This window comes from Cyphellophora attinorum (genome assembly GCF_001299255.1).
Source record: "Cyphellophora attinorum strain CBS 131958 chromosome Unknown Contig32, whole genome shotgun sequence".
NCBI classification, from domain to species: Eukaryota; Fungi; Ascomycota; class Eurotiomycetes; order Chaetothyriales; family Cyphellophoraceae; genus Cyphellophora; species Cyphellophora attinorum.
The window spans coordinates 156,626-178,738 of record NW_017253260.1 but is presented as its reverse complement, the minus strand read 5'-3'; the positions used below and the strand labels follow the sequence as shown (position 1 = coordinate 178,738).

Genomic DNA, 22,113 nt, shown 5'->3' with positions numbered 1-22,113 from the left:
GTTCAACATGGCGAGGATGGAAGGTGACCTTGAGTGATCCGTTGAAGAGCTACGGTTTACGACAAGAGCCACCAGTATTCAGAACACGGTAGCTCATATAGCCTTTGCGCTTCACTTGACTCGACTACTACGCTTCTCCTGTTCTCATCCTCGCTCCTCGCACCTACAACATTTTCTGTCTCTATCTCGCGTCCCTCAGATGCAACAAAGTGAACAATGACAAAATCTCACACGCCTTCCTTCTCTGCCGGGCGCGCTCAAATGCCTTTCTGAGTGCTCCATGTCAAAGCGTTGACCTCGGAATGCCATGTCATCCCACAGCGCCGGAAAGGCTCGTGCTCGGTTGTATGGTAAACAGTAGGTGAGTTTTTGTTGTGGTAAGTCGGCCCGGCGTCGTAGAGTCTTCTCAGTTCCGCAACCCCATGCCTATGATCACACCCATTCCCTCGCAATGCCCCCCAAGCTGCGCCGACGAAAGAGCGCCGTCCTCAACCCAGCCGAGCCAGAGAGATGCGTGACGCCCAGACCCCGCAGTCTGGACGACAAGAGGGACGCCCTGCCACTCGACCCTGCGATCGGCGCCACTCTGAAAGAAGAGCAAGCCGCCGCAGGCCGAGCAAGAGAGATACGGCACATCTACGAGCGCTGCAAGGTCCCGCTCAGTGGGCGGAGACGACTCCTGATATTTGATCTTGACGCGAACACCTCCTGGTGGGACCCGAAGGATCTTGGCCCGCTGAGCATTCTTGCCATTGGCGTCCTGTTCGTTGCGGTCCTGTATCTTCTGCTCCTGGCCTCAACCGCTGCGGAGTGCGCTTCAATCGACCGTGTTGGCGTGCGCGCCAATTTTACCAAGGCCATCCCTGCTGTCCACCAGTTCAAACAGACTACCATCGGGATGCGCACAGCCTACGAGAAGTTTGAACTTGCCCTCGACTCAGACCCAGCCATCGCAATTTGCCAGACGGTGGTGCCGCTCCCAGAGGTTTACAGCAAACTTCAGTCAGAGTTCAAGGCCACAGCATCCCCTTATTCTACAACCGCGTTTGGCCGGCTGACGTCCATGCTCTCGACTTGGTCCGGCGCAGCTCTGTTCGCGGCTGAGCGACATCGAGCAGGAACAGCTGCCGTCGATGATATAACAAAGGACCTCACTACTTATCAGCTCAAACGCAGCAAATACTTCAGCCCACTCTTTTCAGCCAGTCCGAAAACGACGGCCTTGCTTTCCTGGCCCCAGCACCAACACGTCCTTACCGTCACCCTCCTCCCTCGTCCGCGCCGCTATCAAAGAAGTCGGCACGCTCGCCGCTCAAATCCACGCCTTCGAGGATACAATTCCCCAAAAGCTGCTCTACGTCCTTATGAGGCAACTTACCCCAGTATGGGACTCGGTGCGCTTTTCCAGAAAGCTGGACGATATCAGGTATAGACTCATGCCCCCCTCTGTGGGATCACATCTGCCCTGGTATCAGCGCCGCCAAGAGGAGGCTGCGATCGAACGACGACGTGGCGAGGATCTGAAGGCGTGTGAGGTGGCACTGACACGACTCAACGAGGTCCATGCCACAGAGCCGTTGCGGGATGTGCTCGAAAGTCTGTTCGCGCTCGAGGTCTTCCTGGAGCGTGCAGTGCCGTTTGTGGGCATGCTTGCTTGCAGTGATAGTCGCCATCGAAATCTCATTGCTGGTATTGGAGGTATGGGCACTACGAGCAGGTCAAAGGATGTGGAGATGTGGGCGCAGATCAGGGATGAACTGACCTCACTCGACATTTCGTACAATGCGGTGAAGAAGCAGAGTGAGGCTCCTGCGTCTGATGGGAATACGACGACCGTGATCGTCAACCTCGTCGATGAGGTGGTTGTGGGCGGGCCCTTGTCGTAGTGTGTTTCTCCTAGTATCTTCTTTATCTATGCATTGCCTTTTCCGCTTTGGCTCTTCCAGGAGCGCTAATCACCGACATGCATGGCATGATCTGCTGGCACAGTTCGCTGGCAATAAGGCATAGTCTCAAGGCTGGAAAAATGGTGTTTGACAGCAGAATATAAATGCCTGGTACCCAATACTCCTTTCTTCGTATGACCACATCAGGTGCCGCTCTGCTCTTGAACCTCTGCACAGCGCGAGTCCCATACCTAGGGCCATTTGAATCTACCAGGCCATAATTAACACGTAATCACGTCGGGATCAGTGAATGCCTTCGACCTTCGTAATCAACTCAGTGAAGTGCTCAACCCGGCTTGCTCCGGACCTTCGAACCGTCGAAACAAGTATAAGTAGGTAGTCATCTTGCCGCCGACTCCATCTTCTTTCTCTTCCATCAAGTCCGCGGATGTCTTGTATTACAATGTCATGCCTTGTAGCACGAGCTGCTGCCTGGTGGGGCGAACAGCTTCGCGTTATGCTCGGCTTCCTCTTAGAGAAAGGCCGCGTCGAAGGGGGGTTCATTCAGTCAGGAAACAATCAAGTCGACCAATTCCAAGTATACAATGACTGGAGAAAGTGGGCTCTACTGAAAAAGCCAATGATGGTGTGGGATCGCTGAAAGGACTTTTGGTGGTACATACACATTCAAATATTAAGGTAGAGTGTTCCGCCCAGGGAAAGGAGCGTAGGGGTATCATGTTCTGAGCTCAAGCTAGGTGCTCGAGTGCTCAGATCCAAATGCCAAATCAATGCAATTCCGTCCTTCCGTATCGGTGAGCATGCGTCACTGACCATGCTCAGCCCATTACTTGTTCTCTCGCATCCATGCAAATCACTTCGCTCAGCTCGCTCTGGCGTCTGGGTTCGTTAAAGGGCGTCATAAAATCGTAAAGCTCAAGGGATAGGAGAGTTGATGTCTGTTGCTCTTGCTGCCGGTCGCTGCTGCCGTTGATCGCTGCTGGTCGCTGCTGCCGTTGATCGCTGCTGCCGTTGATCGCTGCTGCCGTTGATCGCTGCTGCCGTTGATCGCTGTTGCCGTTGATCGCTGCTGCCATTCCGTCTCGACTCGTACTGTAAAAGCCACGTCAGACGACATTGAACCTTCTCTTCTCCAGCACGTTCAGCATATCATCCCATGTGCTGGTGTTGAAGTGCACTGTGTCCAGTCCGGTGGCATCGCTGATGTCTTCCTGTTGCACGATATGCACCATAGCCGCAGTCCTAGGCCGCTTCTTCTCGGCCCTGTCCAGTTCGAGATTCGCCATGGCGATCGCAACATCCGCCGCGACGATCGGACTGCCATTTGGAGTTGGGAGGCTCGCGTCCGAGTCATTGGGTGTCGACGCAGACGGAGCCGTTCGGGACCATGTGGAGTTGGTGGAGGCATTGGAGGACTCACGTGACACAGAAGTGTTGATGTTGACGCTAGGGTTAATGGGTGAAGGTACAACCGCGGGCATGACAAGTTTGGGCACCGGCGGTGGGATGGAATTGCGCTTGATCTTGTCCGAGCGATGCTTGGATGACGAAGTCACTTTCTCTGACTTTGATCGCTGGAGCTCGACTTCATTCAAGCCGTTGCCGTAGCCGGGGACGTAGATCTCGCAGAATGAGGTGCGTTTCGCAAAGTTGGGCCGCTGCTGTGGCAGCGAGTCTGGCTCTTCCACAAGACTGTCGGTGCTGCGATAGAGGCCTATACGCCGCAGCGAGGAGGTGCGTGTGCTTGTCGACTTGATGGACATCGAGCGGCCAGGAGTGGCATCCGCAACAGTCTGTCGGCGATCCTTTGTAGTACTTGCTCGGGAGGTCTTGCGCAAGAGGGACTCGGTCATCGAGGTCATAGTTGATGTCCTTGACGTTGTTCGGTTGATGCCGACTGGACTTGACGGCTCGGTATTTGTGTGCGAGTGCTGATTGTCTGGTTCGATGCTGGCATGGCCAACTGTCCGACTGCGCTTGCGGGTCTCGACATGCCATGCAGTCTCGAAGGCACATCGCAACAGAGACCATAGCTGAGTCCTTCGGTATTGCGGACCTGCTTAGGTGCTTGCGTAACAGAGATCAAGCTTTGAAGTATGGCGTAGACTACAATCCAGCGGACCTTGCGGCCATCTGTTAGCGATATGGGCTCCAGGTCATCTATCGCAGCATCAATCTCGAATTCCGAGAAGCGGCGCACCAGAACAGTATTCATCAGAGTCCAGTCGCGATTGGTTGAGTCGATGAGCGCTTGTAGTCTCTGCGAGTTGCGACGCTCCTTCTCTTCTCGATGCCTTGCAACTGGATTCCACGAGCTCCGTCTCTCCCTCTTAGTCGACGCCGTCGTAGGGATGACCGGCATGGTAGGGATCCTGGGTAAGGCATGTGGAAGCGGTAACGATCCATGGCGTGCATCGTATGCTCGAATGTTCTGCAAAGCGCAAACACCGCCAGCGGTGTTAACATTGGGCTCAGACAAGCCAGGAGAGGTGGTGGTGTCTGCCATATGCTGATACAAAGAGTAGAAGTCCGCATACATACTATTGCAGATCAATTGCTGTACAACGTGAGTGTCGAAGTTGTTTGGTGGCCAAAATCCATGCTGTTCTATGTAGAACGAATGGAGGAAGGATCTGAATCGATCAAGATGGTCCCGGGCGATTTGCGAAAGGCCTGGGAACCCTCGCGACAGCTCTTCCTCGAAGAATGTAGAAACAGCCTGGGCGACTCGATGTAATCTGTTGTCCATTGTTACGCGCGCTGAGCTGATCAGCTTCTTCGAGTCATTACTGATATACTGCGACGTGTCAGCATAAACCTTACACACTCGCTCGCTGTGACCTACTTGGTACTCGGGGCTGGCTGGCACTCCGCGATGGCTCAGTCCCACACAGTGTGTGAACGCGTCAATCCACAGATCGTCGATCTGGAGGAATTCAGCGAGCCGCAACGCCGCCAGAGCGTGGTCGATGCATTCTCTGAAGTCGAGATATTTCTGGGAGTCTGCGTATGCCAGTAGATCAGTCCGATTCCGGGCTTCATCGTTCGGTCGATACGTGTCCAGTCTTATTTTGAGATCCACTACGGATTTCCCTAAAGCTCTTCCTGCCAGAGGCAGCCTGTACAGCCACGCGAAGAAGTTTCTCGTCGTGATATGATGATCAAACGTGGCCTCAAGGCCGGATCGAGGTGCAGTGGGCAGGTATAGCTCCCAGGTCGGTGAGTGGTTCTTGCAGCCTTCGCAGTTGCTCATCACACATTGTGAGGCTATGTGTAGCTTCGCTTGAGGTGTACATCTCTGCAGCAGCGAATGAAAGCCCTGTGCCCTCAGTCGGGCAGTATGAATCTTGAAAGCAGGCCCTCGACTCGACTGGCCGGGTTCTCTAAGGTATATCAGGCAATCGCCATCGTTGAAGTAGAGCTCAGGTTCCTAACTTGTCAGTCAAGACACGTCTTGGTGTGCCACACCTACCAGAAATAAGTTTATCCAGTCCGTCGTTACTCGCTGTACGCCGTCCCATCGTCGCAAGCCAGCTTCGCGTACGTCTTCCTTTGTGATTCGTCCCTGCAGCCGACCCATGGTACAGCTTCGATGATCAAGGCCTCTTCATGGGCGGTGTGGCTTGGGTTATATGTGCGCCGATGCTTATCGTGTGTGCGACAGAGGTTCTGCTTCTTGCTGCAGTACTGAGGGCAAAAGCAAGGGCTTGATGGCGCTAGAACGGCATGCATTGTTTGACAGAGGTGTTGGGAGATTTAAGCAGATAGCAGGTGTGGCTTGCTGGCGCTCGGGATCCAGATCCAATGACGAAGCGCTTAGAATTGGAGCTTCTCTAGCGAGCAAAGTGATGATCCCTGTAGATTTCCTCTATTGTATGGGGCGCGCCCAGAAAGGTGATAGCTTCTCCCGAAGCGTCCTACCAAACAGACCAAGATCTCCAAAGAAGAAGGGAACGGGCCAGCTGTAGGCCAATGATTGGAGCGGGAGCAATCGAGGGCCGGTAGTCGAAGCTCGTGTATGCAGGACCCGGAGTGAGGAGTACAGCTTTCACTTGTCCCCTTCGTGCAAAGTCCTTGGTTCGAGCTCCTGATCGACATTGCCCAGCACTTGGATGATGGGTTATTAGCGGTGTTGGCATCGATTGCGTGTCCGCGAATTCTGTCAATCAGTTATCGGCGAGAAGCCGTCTCTGCCGCTGATTCTGAATCATGACTTTCGCCACCATTCTCTGTACAGGTAGCCACGTATCTGGTGGGTCGAAGTCGCAAGCGAACCAGCATGCATTGAAGCGATACCAGCTGTCGAGGTACTCCTGCAAGCAATCGTTTGCCTTTGACCACGCGGAGAGGCCTAGACTCTGTATCTCTGCGACATGCGTGAAGGTTTCGGAGACCTGCAGTGACTTTCGCAGTGCCCGAACCACTCAATTGTAGGCATCGTGAACACGTACGACTTGGTACAACATGGTAAGCAGAGCAACGTCGGCGACAAAAGGGTCCGTGGCTGTCGTGTTCTGAATAGTCAAGATCCTTGCCGCTGCATCGGCGCGTCAGTGGTGACACTTACTGATCTGACAGACTGACAGTCGATCCTTCCCCAGCCAATCCGGCACGGCCCAATAGGCAGGATCAACGCCGCCGCCCGAGTCACTGCATTGTCAATGATAAGGTACCTGAAATCATGGCGGTGTAGCAGCACTGTAGCTGTCATCGATGCACTGTCAAATACGGATTTCTGATCTTGTATCCTTGATGTGCTTCTCGCAGGCAGATAGGAGATCGCTGTTCCGTAGTCTATCATCTCATCGCTAAGATCGGGAGACATTCTGCACATCAAGCGATCAGCTAAGGGAAGCAGTTTCCGTAAAGAAATCCACCCATCTGCCCCCGGAAGCGCCCATCTCGGTACCGCCCAGGAGGTCTGGAGAAGATGAAGATTAGGCGTCGGAGTAATTGCGCTTGGCAGTGTTTCGGGGAACTCTCCCGCCTGGAAGGATCACTACGTCATGTCATGCTCAACTCCATCACCACCGACGCGTCTTTGGATGCTGTCCCCGCGACGTGACAACAATCAATACCAGGCCTACTACATCCCCGCGAGGCTCCTGCGGCCATGACGGATTTCGAAGCCCAGCGACTGTCGAATCTCGAGCACAAGCGGAAACTCCTGTCTGAGCTTGACCTGCAATCGAATGCGATCCCTGTGTCTTCCACCCGATCGACAGCCACGAAGCCCCCCACGAAGAAGCGAAGGATCGCCGTGGATACGATCCCAACGAGGACGTCTGCTCGGATCTCGTCGACCACTCGTCCGTCGTACAAAGAAGACAATGGACCCCGTTACAACGAAGTAGAAGTGGAGGCGAAGACGCTCAAGCGACGTCCAAAAGCAGAGCAGTCACGGAGAGCGACACCTGAGCCTCCTGCAGTGGTAACTGATGAATACGTCGCCGACATTGTAGCCGGATGGACATCATGGTTGCCCTCAGCACCTCCGCCGACTCGATCAGATTCCGACAACGTCTTCCACTTTCAAGACCAGCCAACGTTCACGCCCAACAAGTCTCCCTCCGAAGTCCTGCAAGAGGGCTGCTTCGGCGGCTCCTACTTCCGTCCTCTTCGCTCGAGAAAACTGGGTCTCGTGGTTGAGGACGATTGGAAAGAGCTGCCAGAGGATTGGATTCAAGGCCTCGATCCAGCCATCTACCTCACTCGCTCCGACTACGATCCTTCCATCAATAAGTACAAGGTGGCATGTGGCCAGTCCATTGAGGAGTGGGAAGCTGCCGGCTGGATAGCCCACGAGTATGATGTTCGAGGATGGTTTCAGTGGTACTGCCGCTTTTTCCAGGGCCGGAGATGTGATGACGACGAGCGACAAATCAGTCGATGGCGGAAATGCGTTGGCGAGACTGGCAGGTGGCGGCGCATGCTGCTCAAGAAGTATATGGCCATGGGTGTGCGGGACGTATTCGATGATGGCGAGGAAGAAGACACGAAAGAAGTCAGTCCTGTTATGCACCAGACTTGTCACCATTGGGCCTACGAGGTGCGACAGGATGATCTGGATCGTGCTTGGAAAGGTCTCAAACGATGATCATGCACAGCTAATCCGGCGGTCTGGCTGACAGGCTCGAGCTTTGAAGGCCAGCACTGCTGGCCGTGTCCACGTCTTCCGCCGGAAGCTCCAACACAGGGATTAGCTGGCTCGTCCGCTCTGCAGACACCTCGGATACAACAGATCCCTCAAGCTCACCAACATACAGATTCTCTGGCGGCAATTTCGTCTCGACCTTCTCATTCTGGGCGGCCAACTCCGCCACATCATTCGCCGGCAGCTCGACCATCTTGATCGGAAAGGTAGGCAGCTCAGCAATGGCACGAGTCTCTGCAGGCAACTCTGCAGCTACTGGTGCTGGCTCGACCCAACTTGTCGTCTCAGATATTCCTTGGAAATATGGTTTTACAGTGGTGGGCTGCGATGATCGTGACCTCTCTGCGGTTCCTGAAGCCGTCGAATTTCCGAAAGATAAGGGGGAGATAATCAGAGGCCCATGCGCGCGCTGTAAGTGGTTCGAAGGCACTTCATGTTTGGAAGGCGACGTCGAGACTTCTGAGATTGCACTCATTGCGACCTCATACGTGGGAGGGTCTTCCGGGACATGTCCACCAACCGAAGCACGATGCGTATAAGCTTCCCATTCCTTGTCTCGACTTATGTCAGAAGTAGGCAACATGAAGGTACTGGTGGGTGAAGAAGCTGTCGCACTTCTTGACCTCGAACTGCTACGGGATAGTGTCGGCGAGCTTGGCGGTGCCTTTGCTTTGATCTCATCAGATGGATCTCCCACAATATCATACGGGTTTGAGAGCTGTTCTGCAGCCTTCTGTGCTTGCCGCTGACGGACCGACTTCTTGACCTTCTTGCTGAGATGATAGCGCCGATGATCATGGTGGCGGTCTATTCTGGCAGCAGTCTTGCTCAAGGTTCGACTGCACAACCAGAGAAGCAGGCTACCTTATACTTGGCCCCCAGTGTCCAAATCCCGGAGACTTGGAGGTTTCCCTCGTACACATGTGACGACCATTTGTACTGCGGCAGCACCGAAACGCATGATGACGATCTCTTGCTGTTACGCAGGTCGATTGATAGGGACAGATGTGTGCCCTGCAGTCGCGCTGGTTCCTCCAAACGGCTTAGGGCGTCAACCAGATCGGCAGGGCTTAAGCACGCCCAAGCCTCCCAAGCATCAGGCGTCCAATGCTTAAATCACATTTGCGCAACCCTGCGAACAACGATTGTCGGCGCACATCGCCGCATATGTGCAGATTCGCGAGCACTCTGCGTACATCGTCTGCTACAAGGCACTTTGGTTAACATTCAGCCACCGTTTCAGCCCACTTTTGAGGCAGCTAGACTGCCGGAAAATCACAAGCAGACCTATCATACCGCTAACATGCCGCGCCCCCCAACATCACCCACAGCCCTATGGGTCCACGGCACATCTGCATGCTTTCGTGCTACTTGCTACAAAAAGTGGTCCAAACAGGATGGATGTGTCGACATGATATGCTTGAACAGTGGCATGCGTGTTAACAACATATAACCAGATGTCTGTCCGTGGTAGAAATCGACTTTGACAGAACAACAGCACTCACTCATTCTACACCAATTGCATTTCTAGTACAGCTTCAGCCATGGGCTTGGGTCTATTCAATGGAACCTGCCCGGTTCCCAACTCTGTGATCGAAGAGCCCAACGCAGAAGAGCCATTCATTGGAGACATCAGCTTCCAGCGTTTCCTCTTCTACATTGGAAGTGCCTTCACGATCCTCACCACCGCTCTCGCCGTCCTCCTCGCCGTTCGACATTTGACCTGCTATGTTCGCCCTCGAGAGCAACGGCAGATTGTTCGGATAGCATTCTATCCTGTCGTCTTCTCCCTCTTCAGCTGTTTCTCGATCCTCGACTATACCGCTTCTCTGTACCTCATTCCCCTGGCCTCGATATACGAGCCTGTTGCTTTGGCCGGGATCTTCCTGCTGTTTGTCGAGTTTGCCGAGCCCGAGCCCGATTTGCGCGAGAGATACTTCGAGACGCTTCAACATCGACGCAAGGTCGGAGGCAAATTCGGCTTTGGCGGGAAATGGCAGGATGAACAAGGCGGTTGTCCCCGCTGGTACCATGTATGGTCGTCCTATGACCCTTACGCATGCAATTCTGACAAACACAGGCCAAATACGTCGCACTCTTCATCTACTTCGTCGCCTCGATTATCATCCATATCGCAGAGCTCATCCTTCAGGGCGCTGACCGTCTCTGCGAGTACACATTCAGCCTCAAATTTGGCAACATCTACGTGATTGTCATCTCTGACATCGCACTCGGCATCGGAGTGTTGGCCGTCATCCAGTTCTATGCTCGCATGAACAAAGAGGCACACTTCAAAGCACACAGCCCGACCGCGAAGCTGTTGACGTTCAAGGGCATCATCGCGTTGATGTTCCTGCAGCAAACAATCTTCTCGATCCTCCGAACGCACAACGTCTTCAAAGCCCACCCCAAGATCACGGTTCGCGACCAGCATATTGGGATCCAGCAATGTTTGGTCTGTCTAGAGATGCTCCTGGTCGTTCTCTCCTTCCACTTCTCCTTCCGTGCAGGCGAATATCGCCAAGCGAAGCGGAATGGAGCAAGCACAATGTCCGTATTCCGTGCCGCCGGCAACGCGCTCAACATCATGGACCTGATCTGGGGTGCGGGTCATGCTGTCAGCCTAATGCGAGCCGGCATGGGTCCGATCGGAGACGGCAGCTGGAAGCGCTCTGGAGGTTACCAATCAGTCAAGGACCTGAACCGAGACACGTCTCCATACGGTGGCAGAAGCGCTCGTGGTATGCGAATGAAGCATTTCCGTGAACGTAACGGCAGTGTGGGGAGATCGGCCTCGCCAAACCCACCACCGGACTACACTTACAGCGATCGAAGACCATTGAGGGAGCCAAGTCCATATCGCGGGATGCAGGTCAGCGCGCAGAACGAGGCGTTCGTGGGAGACGTGGCTGTTGCGCAGTACGAACAGGGTGGACGACTGGCTCCATCGGCGGATTACTCGCACAATCCATACCGGGCTTAGGTAGAGTCAGAATGAGAATCCGGAGAGTGTAGCGAGCCATTGTGTACGGCCTTCGAGCAGTGAGCAGGTCGAATATAAATCACAGACTGAACGCATTCCTCCTACTTGTCATCTCCTTCTACCACAGCATCCGCTCCACACTTGAGCTAGTGACCACACGACTACCGTCACGCCGTGCGCATCGCATTTCCAAAAACAATAATGCTGCAGATCAGGCATGTCATCCGCTTTCAAAGGAGGCATATGCAAGAATTTCCTCTGCTCGGACCAGGACTGCTGGATGCTGAGTTGCGTTGCTGTGCACCACCGTAGTTTCACCTCACCCCCTCGCGGCCCACTATATCAGTCGGACACTCCTTGCCTCACTGTCTCTTCTACAGAACCTGAAGCTGGGGACACGGTAGACTTGTTGCCACACGAAAAACCAAAGCCCATGATTAGCGCGTTCGCAAGACAATCAAGGGCCCACTTCTCAACATATCATCGCGCATCAGCCCATCCCTGGCTGGCAGCCCAAGTTCCTCCTTAGCAGACACTACACGGCCATGCCCCCAACCACCCCTCCAACCCACAAGTACGTCTACAAAATTGCCCGGGCCCCTCAACTTCCCGCCCAGACGGTCACTTGTATCGCCTGGACCTGGACACAAACCCTTACAAAGCACCATATAACGTTCCTCTCGAGCAGACGGTCTTCCGCCCAGCCGCTAACTTCCGAATGGTGCCCACCGACCTGGACGAGAAATCCGGCTTCATCCACCTTTCGACTGCCGCGCAGGTGCCTGGGACGTTAGGGCGGTTCTTTAGGCTTCCTCCGGGGGAGCAGAGCAGTGTTTATTTGCTGAGGGTCGAGTTGGCGGCTCTTGTCGCGCAGGGTGCGGAGAAGTGTGTAGTGAAGTGGGAGAATGGGGATGGTGAGGAAGGGGCGGAATGGGAGGAGGGGTTCTTTCCGCATGTGTATTTTGGGGATGGGAGGATGGTGTTGGAGAAAGAGGAGGTGGAGAGTGTGGTTGAGTTTGTCAGTAGGCGGGAGGAGGAGGGATGGGAGGGGGCGCTCGGGAGGACTGTGGAGGGGTGGTTGGTTTGACTGGGGGGCTTTTGCGAGGCTGTGTTGGGTGTCCTGCAACATGCGATGTGGTATTCTGCTGCTTCGATCTTGGAAGTCCAGTCTGTGAGGTGCAACCAAAGGAGTACAAGTGACGCGACTGTGATGTGGACTGTCGATCATGCATACAGTCGTGGGCCGACCACTCCACGGATCTATAGCTGCAGGGAGTTGATGCGAAGACCAGAGACGATCCACGACTTCTATGACTTCGCTCAACACGTTCCCAACGGAGCTTCACTTCGTCTACAGATGGAATAAGAGAGGATGGTTATGCCTCATGGCGGCGGCACACACTGCTTGTTGCATGGTTGAGACACTTCCGTCCGCATTGAAAGGCTTGGAGGACCGAACTCGCCCCATCAAGCTGCAGTGGTTGCTAGCGTGACATGGCATGCGCCGGTAGTCATCTTCGTTTGCTAGTGCGAGGAAGAGAACAGACAAGGACGACACAGCTACTTATACCTCTTCAAGAACGTGAAGATCGAGGCTGACGAGGAGCAATCACTTCACCGACCTGGTCAGGAAGTATTCACTGTCGAACGATGATTCGGCATTGAGTTGCTGCCTGGTATATTCACTCGATGGGGGCGCTGGAGATGGATTGAAGGTAGGTTGAGAACTTCTCAGCCCGAGGTGAGCTCGGCCGAGGACGCAATGTTGCATATCACCGACCTCCAAGTGAGAAGTCTTGGTAGCCTAGCGGTTTCCCGTGCCGACAACACCCAACAAACACAATTTTGATTGCCGTTCGGCATGGGATACGTGCCATCCCACGAAGTACTCCCTGATCTACTTCAACTCTGGCGAGTCACCAAAGCAGCGAGCCAACATGGCCAGTGGATAGCGCTCGCCCTTCCCGCCACCAACACTCTCGACGGCCTTCCTAAAGTCCAACTCTTCTTCCTTGGTCAACGTCACATCAATCGCCTTTGCATTCTCCTCGAGATACTTGACGCGCTTCGTCCCTGGGATGGGGATGAAGTCCTCCCTGTTCATCAATTAGCCGTGAAGCCCACCTCAATCAAAATCCAACTCACCCCTGTGCCAGAACCCAAGCCAACGCCAGTTGTCCCACCGTGCAGTTCTTCTTCTTCGCCATCTCTTCCAGCTTCTCCACCAGCTTCAAATTATCCCCGAAATGCTGCTCAGAGAACCTCGGATGGTTGATCCTGTTGTCCGTCTCATCGAGGTCCTTCCTCGACCGAATCGTGCCCGTCAAAAAACCCCTCCCCAACGGCTATACGCCACAATCATCACACCCAACTCCCTCGCCGTCTCCAAAAACTTGGTCTGCTCCGACTCAATCTCCAGCGCGAACGGACTAAACTCCATCTGCGCCGCCGCAATCGGATGCACCTTACACGCCCGCCTCAACGTCGTTGCCGAACACTCCGACAAACCCAAATACCTAATCTTCCCTTCATTCTTCAACTCAACCATCGCCTTCACCGTCTCCTCAATCGGCACCTTATCATCCACCCGATGCTGGTAGTATAAATCAATCGTCTCGACCCCCAGTCTCTCCAGACTCTGCCGACACGCTTCCTTCACCCACTCCGGATCACCCCTCACACCGGGCTTCCCATCCGGGCTACGCATATTCCCAAACTTCGTCGCAAGGAAGATCTCCTTCCTCCGGCCCGGGTTGTCGGCGAACCATTTGCCAATGAGCTTCTCATTGGTGTGCGGGCCGTAGATGTCGCTGGTGTCCCAGAAGGTGATGCCGAGGTCGGCGGCGCGGGTCAGGACTTTGGCGGATTCGGTGTCGTCGTAGCCGCCGTTGGAGGTGTAGGCGAAGGACATGCCCATGCAGCCGAGGCCTTGGGCTGAGACATGGTCGTTGCCGAGTTTGCGTTGGGGGTATTTGGAGGACATGGTGGGTCAGCTGGCTTTCAACGGTTATGGCTGTGTTATAGGATGTTAGGGACGACTTCGAGTGTCTGGTTGAAGTTCCATTATATATCATAGTCCTAATCGCCGGTCACTTGCCGGTGTTAAAGCCGTGCCAGTGTACGTATGTTCCCCGCATGACGTCGTCGTCGACTCGGCTCTTGCGTGCTCGTGGAATACAGTGCCGACCAGGGCAGGTCTTAGCGCTGTCAACCACCAAAATTGCAAACCCGCAAATCTGCTTCCCTAACCTCGAAACACCCAAAGAAAGGCGGAGGCCATGACAGTAAGCATGGTCACCACAGTTGCCGCTCTACATGGCGTATCTTCCCGCCGTGTGGCGAACCATACGAAACCGCAAACTTAGCTTTATGAGCGAACAAAATCTCGACTTCGCCAGCATTGCCTCGAAAACCGAAGACCCGGTCAGACCTGACAGTCTTGATGGAAGAAGACTCGTAGCTTAGGGGAAGAACAAACGGGTACCCGCGGCATGTATGGTGACCTGTTTAGTCGGGTTATAATCCTTGGTAGCCCATGAATATCAATGCGCTGCTCCTGCCATACTGCAGTGTCAGGCGCCCGTCGTGCGAAAAGCTCGCATCGCTCAGATGCGTTTCCCAGTGCAATATCACGGAGAGATCAGATGGTATGTACAGCATGATAGTCCAGACCTAGGGCCCCTTCGTATAACTCACTGATACCACACAGTCGCCCCGTCAAGTAGCACCAGATGCTCCCTTGGCATGGCATGTGGTGGTGTGTGAAGCCTCGTGGGTGTGTGTGAGAGAGGGAGAAGGATACAGGTCAGGGCACGGCGACTGGGATATATACCTCTTTCGACAAAGTGGATCCGGACGAACGCGGAGCGGTCACTACAGTCACTCATTCAAGATACATTCACTGTCCATTGTATGATACAACACCTGTTGAAAGCCATGTTACAACCGAACAGCAGCCAGCAAGTTGCCCGGAACTATGCGGACAGCAAAGACTCAGACTACAGTGAATGCCTCCTGGCCAAGTCAGTGAAGCGATCGCTTCGGTTTGCCCCGGAGCTGTACAACGTTGAGGTGTATAAGTAATCAGCCTTCTTGCCCTCGATCCGCTCTTCTTTCTCATCACACTTGCAGGTATCTTACCGCATCATTGCGTCATTCCCTGGTGGTATCTTCTGCTGCTGCCTGGTGGGACGTGCAATTTCGCAGCACTGTCGATTCCCGCTCTGGTACGGTTAGTGGCAGGCAATGGGTGTTGTCGAAAAGAAGCCCATCGCTTCCCCATCATACCTCACACACCGCCGTCCATTATCGTCCGACCATCTCCAACTCCTCCCACTCACCCCTAGTCCTCATAAACAGCCCCATCATCCACATGCCTCTCCTCCTTCGGCACGTCCTTCCCCAAAGTCATCTTCAACGCATCAAACAACACCTCCCGATCCACCTCTCTCACATCCTCCGGCCGCATCATCCGCGTGTTCACGCCCACTTGCTTCCCCTCCTTCGCATCCACCTTCCCCTCCACCACATCGCATGGATACCAACACATGACGCAGCCACACTTCCGGCAAAAATGGAAGCCGTGGTGTTTATCACCCCTGAAAGATGTCAGAGAAGCGAAAATGGAGAAGTGTCAGAGGAGTTAGTCGACTGCGGCCCAGTGCACCAGAGCGTCCAAGATCTCGAGGCATAGTGCTGTACTTAATAGTACTTACCAGATATACGCTCCACTCGCCGCCGACTCCTCATGCGAGGGAGCAGGCGAGATCTGCACGTCAGCGGTAGTGTAGTACGCCCAGGCGGCGGCATAGCGGCGACAGAGGGTGCATTGGCATTCGTTGATGCGGGTGGGTTTATAAGGGACGGTGACTGTGATGGCGCCGCAGTGGCAGGATGCTGTTACAGGTTTTGGTGGGGTGGACATGCTGGCTGATGGAGACTGTGGTGATTTGTGAGGTGTAAGGGAGGGGAATTGTTAGTTGTTGTGATCTCGAACCCGAAATCTGGAGATGAGAAGTCGACAGGATGTATGGAAGGTTTGTTCAAGTGGTTGCTGCTGGAGATATGTTCGGCTGTCTGCTACGCGTATACCTAAGTACAATCACGCTGTGAATGAGTCAGCAGTCGCGGAAAAGGGCGTGTTGTCGTCCGAACTTAGGATAGTTCCAGGCACAACCAGGCACCCGAGCAGCCACAACCTATCACTCCCTCACTGGCACTTATGTCACTGTTCTGGTGCCAAATTGTGGGGAGATCGATCTGAGATGGAGAAATTATGATACCATCGTATTCGACATTAATGATTGTGTAGGTGCTCTTTCGACGCGAGCAGACTAGCGACATAATATCATGCCACAACGTGATGCAGCTGTGCATCATCTATCCCTGAGACTCGTTCCTTATTTTCATAGTCGACAGCCGAGATGGCCCCTCCACTCACCCTCTATCGAGTCCCATTACTCAATGCCACCGCCGCCTCCTCGCCGGACCCCCACCGCCACGATCAAATCTCGGCGTCACACTCGTACTCCCATGAAACGGACTAACCTCACTCAACCCACTCCAGTAATTAACCCACCCAAACACCTCACTATGCCACGCCAGACTATTCTCTCGATTCAGCACCCAGTGGTTCTCGTCCGGGAAGTTCAGAAACTTGCTCGGGACGCCCTTCTCCTGCAGCAAATTGAACAGATGCAGACCCTCTGTCTCGCCTAATCGGTAGTCCAGAGAATTGTGGATGACCAGATGCGGTGTAGCCCAGTTCTCGTAGAAGTTCACGGGACTCCATCGGTCGTAGTTCTCGGGCACGTCCAGGAAGGAGCCGTTGTTGTCGTGCTCGATGAAGAACATTTCCTCCGACGAGTACTGGGCGCGGGTGTCCGTGGAGCCGTCGTGGGTCACTAATGCCTTGAACTTGCGACCGAGATCGTGGCCTTGGATCCAGTTGGTCATGTAGCCGCCGTAAGACGCACCAGCTTCGATGCCGTTTTCGAGATCGATGAACGGGAAGTTGGCGCCGATGTATTCGTAACACGCGACAATGTCCTCGTATGGGGTGCCACCCCAGTTGCCTTGAACGAGATCAGTGAGTGCTTGGCCGAATCCGGTCGAGGCGGTTGGGTTGGGCGCAACGACGACGTAGCCCTGGTCGGCCCACAGCTTGAAGTTCCAGCGGGTAGACCATGAGTTGCCGTTGTAGCCCTGTGGACCGCCGTGGATGATATAGGCGAGCGGGTAGGTCTCGGATTCGTCGAATCCAGCAGGAAGGACCATGATGGAATGCAGCTCCTGTAGGGCAGAGTTGTTCGGGGTGGGGAAGTAGAATTCGCGGAAGTCGGCTTCTGACAGGCCTGCTAGGGCTTCGTCTTCTTCGTTTGCTTTAAGCAGTTCAGTGATGACTTCGCCTTCGGGCGAGATGACGTAGTAGTCTCGGCTGGACCAGACTTTGCTGTCTGCGACCAGGATGTCGTCGCTGGCGAGTATGGAGAAGGCAGCCACGACGCCCGAGCCAGTGATATTGGTGGGTTGAAAGTCGGCAGGTGCGTCGGCTGGAATCTCGAAGATGCGGCTGTGGCCAAGGTCGTCGGCTTGAACGAAAACAGATAGATCATCGTTGGCCCAGGCTATCCCGGATGGAGAGCGATCCCAGTCGTTGGCAATTTGGGTGATGTTGGGGTTCGCGACGTCGGCGTTGGCAATGTAGATCTTATTGCGGTCCGCCTCGTAGTAGTCGCTGTCCATCTGAAAGTAAGCAATCTTTGTGCCGTCATGCGAGAAGGTCGGGTTGGCAGAGTAGCCTCTCGCGTTGGGTGGAGTGTTGGGCGAGTCATATGGTTGAGTGGTGTCGCCGGCGAGGACATGTCAAATGGCTGAAGCCAGATGTACGCGGAAGTCTTGTTCGCAAGCGGGATGTCAATGTTGCGAGTCCACCATGCAACAGTTTCACCATCAGGCGACAGAGCGTAGTTCGTCGAGTCGCCAAATGGACGATCTGGCGTTTCTGCACGAGAGATGTTCTTGATGCCGACTTGCAGGTTGGTCAGGTTACCATCGAAGCTGAAGGAATCGCCGTCGGCAGTGAGCACACCCTTGAACAGGTTGTTTCGAGTATCATCAAGCCAGGTATCCCAATGCCTGACCCATGTCGACTCGTAGACGCGGGCAGTGTTGAGCGGCTCGTATTCTGGGTCAGGATTGTACGCAGTACCGTTCTCGAATGCGAGGCAATACACGAGGAAGTGAACATCACCGCTCGGCGTGAGGACGTGCTTCCAGCCGGCGTATGGCGCCGGGAACGACCCAATGAGAGCCGCACCACTGATGTCAGTTGCGTCTGCAGCGTATAGACTGACACCGCCATCTTCTTCCTCATTCGTGCCGTTGAGGTAGACAAGAGCGGTACTGGAATTACCACCGAGCCAGGCAATCTCGGCAACCTCGCTGCCGTCTGCTAGGTAGTCGTACTCGCCGCTCGTCAAGTTGAGAAGATTCCACACCGAGGTCGCTGCATGATCTTCCCAAGAATAGTTGGTCGACGAGAAGATTCCCCATTCCTGTCGCTGTCAGCTCGTGAATGTTGAATTTGTCATATGACTTACTCCAGTTGGGTTGGGAATGACTTCACTTCTTCTGGGGGCTCCCAGCATGCCTCTGGTCGTGGTCAGCCAAATTGCCTCGGTACTTCGCGTGTTACGTACTCGGGAGTGAGGGCAGCCACCAGAGGCAGCGCCGCAGTCGCGATCGCAGTCCATTTGAGCCCTGCCATGTTTTCCAGCCTGATCAATTCACAGTGACAGTTCCTGAAAGAGGAATTCGCGAGCAGCGCTGGCAACCTATGCGCTTTTGAAGACTTTTTTCCTGACAGCTGCGGTAGCTTGCTTAAGGTCGTCGCTGCCTGCAGCTATGCATTGCAAATCCGACCAGGAAAGCTGCAAGGAACCCACCTCTGATTGTCGCTTCCGCAGGCATATCCTCGATTTAGCGACTCACGAAGGCAGGAACCTACCATCACATCTTGCAGCCCATGCTTGACGCACAAGACGAAGCTTGCGATTCGTCCTGATGGTTACATCTGGTGGGAGGCATGACGCGCCTGGCCGATCCACAGTGGCCACAGCGCATGCCGAGCAGTCCGCCTACAAGGGCTTCTGGAAGTCAAAGAGCGGGGACTTTGTGTCTTGCGAGGACTTGTTATCAGACAAGACCGTCAAGCTTCGACGGGGTGGGCTCGGAGCAAGCCTGAAGAGTTCAAAGAGGACAGCGCCGTCGGGCTCGGCAGCAGTGCAAGCTTCCCAAGAAAGGATGGCGGGCAGCTTGGCAGAAGCAAAAGGTGGAGGATGTGCTGCTCAGCGTTACATGAAGCGGTTGAACCCCGCGCAGTCGTTGATAGTGACATATGTGAGCCAAGAGCACTGTTCCTGGAATAGCCGACAAGTAGATCCCGGTGTGAATCGGTCGTCGTCCGCGTAGTGCATTGCGTGATATTCGAGAAAATGATCATAAACGATGGTTCCAAGAGTGAATATGTAATCGTATTCGAAGATTGCGACGGCAAGCTGACGGAACGAGGTGGGTAGACATTCAAAGACGCCTGATTGGCTAAGCCTTCAGCTACCCGTGGCCCTGTCTCCCGCTGTCAGCACCAAGATCCGACAGCACCTTCGAACTGCCCGAGCAAGTGTCCAATTCACGGTGCTGTTATCTCAACCAGGCAGTAGGGTTGAACGAAGCCTGGCATATCCATGATAGACACTGCAGTTGAAGAGCCGGTATCTGGGATTCCGACTCTACCTCGTCGCCGAAATTGAAGCAAACGTCACAGCGCGGAAGGGGACTCAACACGCATTCTGCCCGGAGGTACACTGTACCGCGGACCCGCAACACAACTTATAGGACAGGGTGACTGCTTGCCATGAGCAACCTCGAGGCGTCCCATATCAACTCTATCAACGCGATAGCGAATTTCCTAGCACACGTCGAAATCCCATCGCTTTCATCATACAAGTCACAGATCGACGTCATTGTTCTCTGTGGAAACTCCATTCTCCCGATAGCAGATCACGTTTTCTCAGCACTAGAAGCAAATCCAAGGCTGGTCAAATGTCTCGTGATTTGTGGTGGCATAGGTCATTCAACGGGCTATCTATACGAAGCTGTGGGTGCACACGCAAAGTATCGTTCGCGTGCAGATGACATTCAAGGTCTGCCTGAGGCAAGAGTGCTTGAGCTGATTCGGACGAAGTTCTATGACGTGGCGAAGGTGAGCGGGAGTGGTTTGAAGGTTATCATTGAAGACCAGTCGACGAATTGTGGTGCAAATGCCATTGAGACCAGGAGGGTGCTCGATGCTGCGGGCATAACGAGCCCTGAGCAGATCGTCATTGTGCAGGATCCGACTATGAGTCTGCGGACCCGAGCAGCGTTCCAGAAGGTATATGCTGATCACACAGACCCTCCACGATTCGAGACTTGTCCGACCTTCATTCCCAAGCTCACAGTTTCGGACAGTGGCGAAGTCCAGTATGACATTGCTGGTCCAGACCCGAAGGACTATGGTCGACGGACCGGTTCTTGGATCTCGTTATGGGCGAGATCCCACGGCTGCGGGACGTACCTGAAGGCTATGGTCCTCGTGGCAAGGGTTTCATCGTTCACGTTGACATCCCAGATGAGATCGAGCAGGCATTTGCGAATCTGGAGAGCGCTGTGGTCAACCGAAGATGATTTGCTGCCCGTTTGAAGTTGCGATCACACCATTCCTCTCTGTAAAACGTTCACTCAACCACCACCTGTCGGACTGTAGTTGTTACGACTGGACATCATCTAAGTGTTGTGAGCTATTGTCCTCCAACACATATTGGCAGCTCTGCTAGCCGTTCGGTCAACCTGGCGTGGTGACTCTCGCAGTGCCTTGCGAGTAACTCGTCCTTCATCAAGGGCACCCTCTTGACGTCAACTCAACATTGAATGCGCTGGATCGGCAATTCTGCGCGCCGCGATAAGGTCTCATCTGAGGTTGGCAAGGGGCAGGAAAGAGTGGCAGCTCGACCAGTATCTCGTGGGACGAGCGCTCGTGCTTTGTCGTGGCAAGCAGATTCCAGCGTCAGGTCTTTGCTACACCACGAATGGTGTCCTTGACTACCATCTCGAGCGTCGACTGCGCCACCTTGAATTCCGCTTCGCGGACCAGTCCGCTCTCAGTCAAAGTATCCTGAAACTCGACCAAGGTCGCGATCAGGCTCGACAGGTCCAGAGTCGCTTCCTGCTCTTCATTAGCTTCGCTGCTGCGTATTTGTGCCGACATGAGTTGGGCACTTACCCAGTGCAACGCGACGCCGCAGGGTCGGGCGTGGAGGTCCACCATCCGAAGAGTGACTCGTCCGCGGACAGAGTGAATTCCTGAGACCGAGTCTCCTGACAGAATCGAGTAATCTTTGTCTTGAGAAGAATCTTGAAAGCTTGATGCCGCTGCATCTCGGCCCTTAGAACACCAGCTACTTCTAGAGGAGATTGGCCTGGGGTGGGCAAACCGCGGAATTGCTTGAGAAGATATTGCTGGTACATCGTGGTAAACTGCTTTCTCGCGTCCTCGGTCACACGTGTTGTACGCGCAGTGTCGCCATGATCTCCGGCGGGAGCGATAGAAGTCTCGAAAGGTTTACCGATTTCGAGATATTTGAAAAGGTTGATCGTGACACATAGCAGACTTGGCATGTGGCCCAAAAGTTCTGCAACACTATCAGAGCTCTTAGTATAAAAGGATGTCGGGATTGCCAGAAATCTCAGCTGTCGAAAATCTGTCGTAGTGTAAGGCGAGTAGATGGCTGCAGCGCAATAACATGACCTGATAGTCGCTGTTGCGGTCCGAAGGAGTACTTCTCTGGCTTCTGCGAAGTATTCCCTTGATACGAGCAGATTCGTGGTGATGTGGCGCCACCAGTCGGACATCCTTGGCCGCCATTTGATGCACGTCTGGTGATATAGGTGCTCGAAAATAGTCGCTCTCAATTCCGCCGGGAGGCCCATCAGTGTGTAAGGTGCGCTCATTGTAGGTTCGGTTGTGGATG

At 54.2% G+C, this 22,113-nt stretch overlaps 10 protein-coding genes across 10 annotated transcripts; 5 read left to right on the top strand and 5 right to left on the bottom strand.

Moving 5' to 3' along the window:
- Nucleotides 1-451: 451 nt before the first annotated feature.
- Nucleotides 452-1,886, top strand: AB675_7327 (uncharacterized protein; the record flags this gene model as incomplete). Its single annotated transcript, XM_018147686.1, has 2 exons — nt 452-1,092; nt 1,241-1,886. 2 exons carry the CDS (start codon nt 452-454, stop codon nt 1,884-1,886), a joined length of 1,287 nt encoding a protein of 428 aa, XP_017996252.1.
- A 1,127-nt stretch (nt 1,887-3,013) lies between these two features.
- Nucleotides 3,014-5,487, bottom strand: AB675_7326 (uncharacterized protein; the record flags this gene model as incomplete). The annotated part of the gene is made up of 4 exons (XM_018147685.1): nt 3,014-3,910; nt 3,964-4,704; nt 4,753-5,337; nt 5,380-5,487. 4 exons carry the CDS (start codon nt 5,485-5,487, stop codon nt 3,014-3,016), a joined length of 2,331 nt encoding a protein of 776 aa, XP_017996202.1.
- A 1,533-nt stretch (nt 5,488-7,020) lies between these two features.
- Nucleotides 7,021-8,004, top strand: AB675_7325 (uncharacterized protein; the record flags this gene model as incomplete). Its single annotated transcript, XM_018147684.1, has 1 exon — nt 7,021-8,004. One exon carries the CDS (start codon nt 7,021-7,023, stop codon nt 8,002-8,004), a length of 984 nt encoding a protein of 327 aa, XP_017996217.1.
- A 1,601-nt stretch (nt 8,005-9,605) lies between these two features.
- Nucleotides 9,606-11,044, top strand: AB675_7324 (uncharacterized protein; the record flags this gene model as incomplete). Its single annotated transcript, XM_018147683.1, has 2 exons — nt 9,606-10,094; nt 10,142-11,044. The coding sequence occupies 2 exons, from the start codon at nt 9,606-9,608 to the stop codon at nt 11,042-11,044; spliced, it is 1,392 nt and encodes a 463-aa protein (XP_017996300.1).
- A 718-nt stretch (nt 11,045-11,762) lies between these two features.
- On the top strand, nt 11,763-12,131 carry AB675_7323 (uncharacterized protein; the record flags this gene model as incomplete). Its single annotated transcript, XM_018147682.1, has 1 exon — nt 11,763-12,131. The coding sequence occupies one exon, from the start codon at nt 11,763-11,765 to the stop codon at nt 12,129-12,131; it is 369 nt and encodes a 122-aa protein (XP_017996318.1).
- Nucleotides 12,132-12,941: 810 nt separating this feature from the next.
- Nucleotides 12,942-14,027, bottom strand: AB675_7322 (Aldo-keto yakc [NADP(+)]; the record flags this gene model as incomplete). Its single annotated transcript, XM_018147681.1, has 3 exons — nt 12,942-13,140; nt 13,190-13,321; nt 13,396-14,027. The coding sequence occupies 3 exons, from the start codon at nt 14,025-14,027 to the stop codon at nt 12,942-12,944; spliced, it is 963 nt and encodes a 320-aa protein (XP_017996266.1).
- Nucleotides 14,028-15,386: 1,359 nt separating this feature from the next.
- Nucleotides 15,387-15,968, bottom strand: AB675_7321 (uncharacterized protein; the record flags this gene model as incomplete). The annotated part of the gene is made up of 2 exons (XM_018147680.1): nt 15,387-15,642; nt 15,760-15,968. The coding sequence occupies 2 exons, from the start codon at nt 15,966-15,968 to the stop codon at nt 15,387-15,389; spliced, it is 465 nt and encodes a 154-aa protein (XP_017996281.1).
- A 536-nt stretch (nt 15,969-16,504) lies between these two features.
- AB675_7320 (putative dipeptidyl-peptidase 5) lies at nt 16,505-18,812 on the bottom strand (the record flags this gene model as incomplete). The annotated part of the gene is made up of 4 exons (XM_018147679.1): nt 16,505-17,846; nt 17,906-18,600; nt 18,646-18,697; nt 18,745-18,812. The coding sequence occupies 4 exons, from the start codon at nt 18,810-18,812 to the stop codon at nt 16,505-16,507; spliced, it is 2,157 nt and encodes a 718-aa protein (XP_017996234.1).
- A 1,146-nt stretch (nt 18,813-19,958) lies between these two features.
- AB675_7319 (Protein YdcF) lies at nt 19,959-20,786 on the top strand (the record flags this gene model as incomplete). Its single annotated transcript, XM_018147677.1, has 1 exon — nt 19,959-20,786. One exon carries the CDS (start codon nt 19,959-19,961, stop codon nt 20,784-20,786), a length of 828 nt encoding a protein of 275 aa, XP_017996297.1.
- Nucleotides 20,787-21,149: 363 nt separating this feature from the next.
- Nucleotides 21,150-21,994, bottom strand: AB675_7318 (uncharacterized protein; the record flags this gene model as incomplete). The annotated part of the gene is made up of 2 exons (XM_018147676.1): nt 21,150-21,327; nt 21,366-21,994. 2 exons carry the CDS (start codon nt 21,992-21,994, stop codon nt 21,150-21,152), a joined length of 807 nt encoding a protein of 268 aa, XP_017996278.1.
- Between the last annotated feature and the right edge of the window lie 119 nt (nt 21,995-22,113).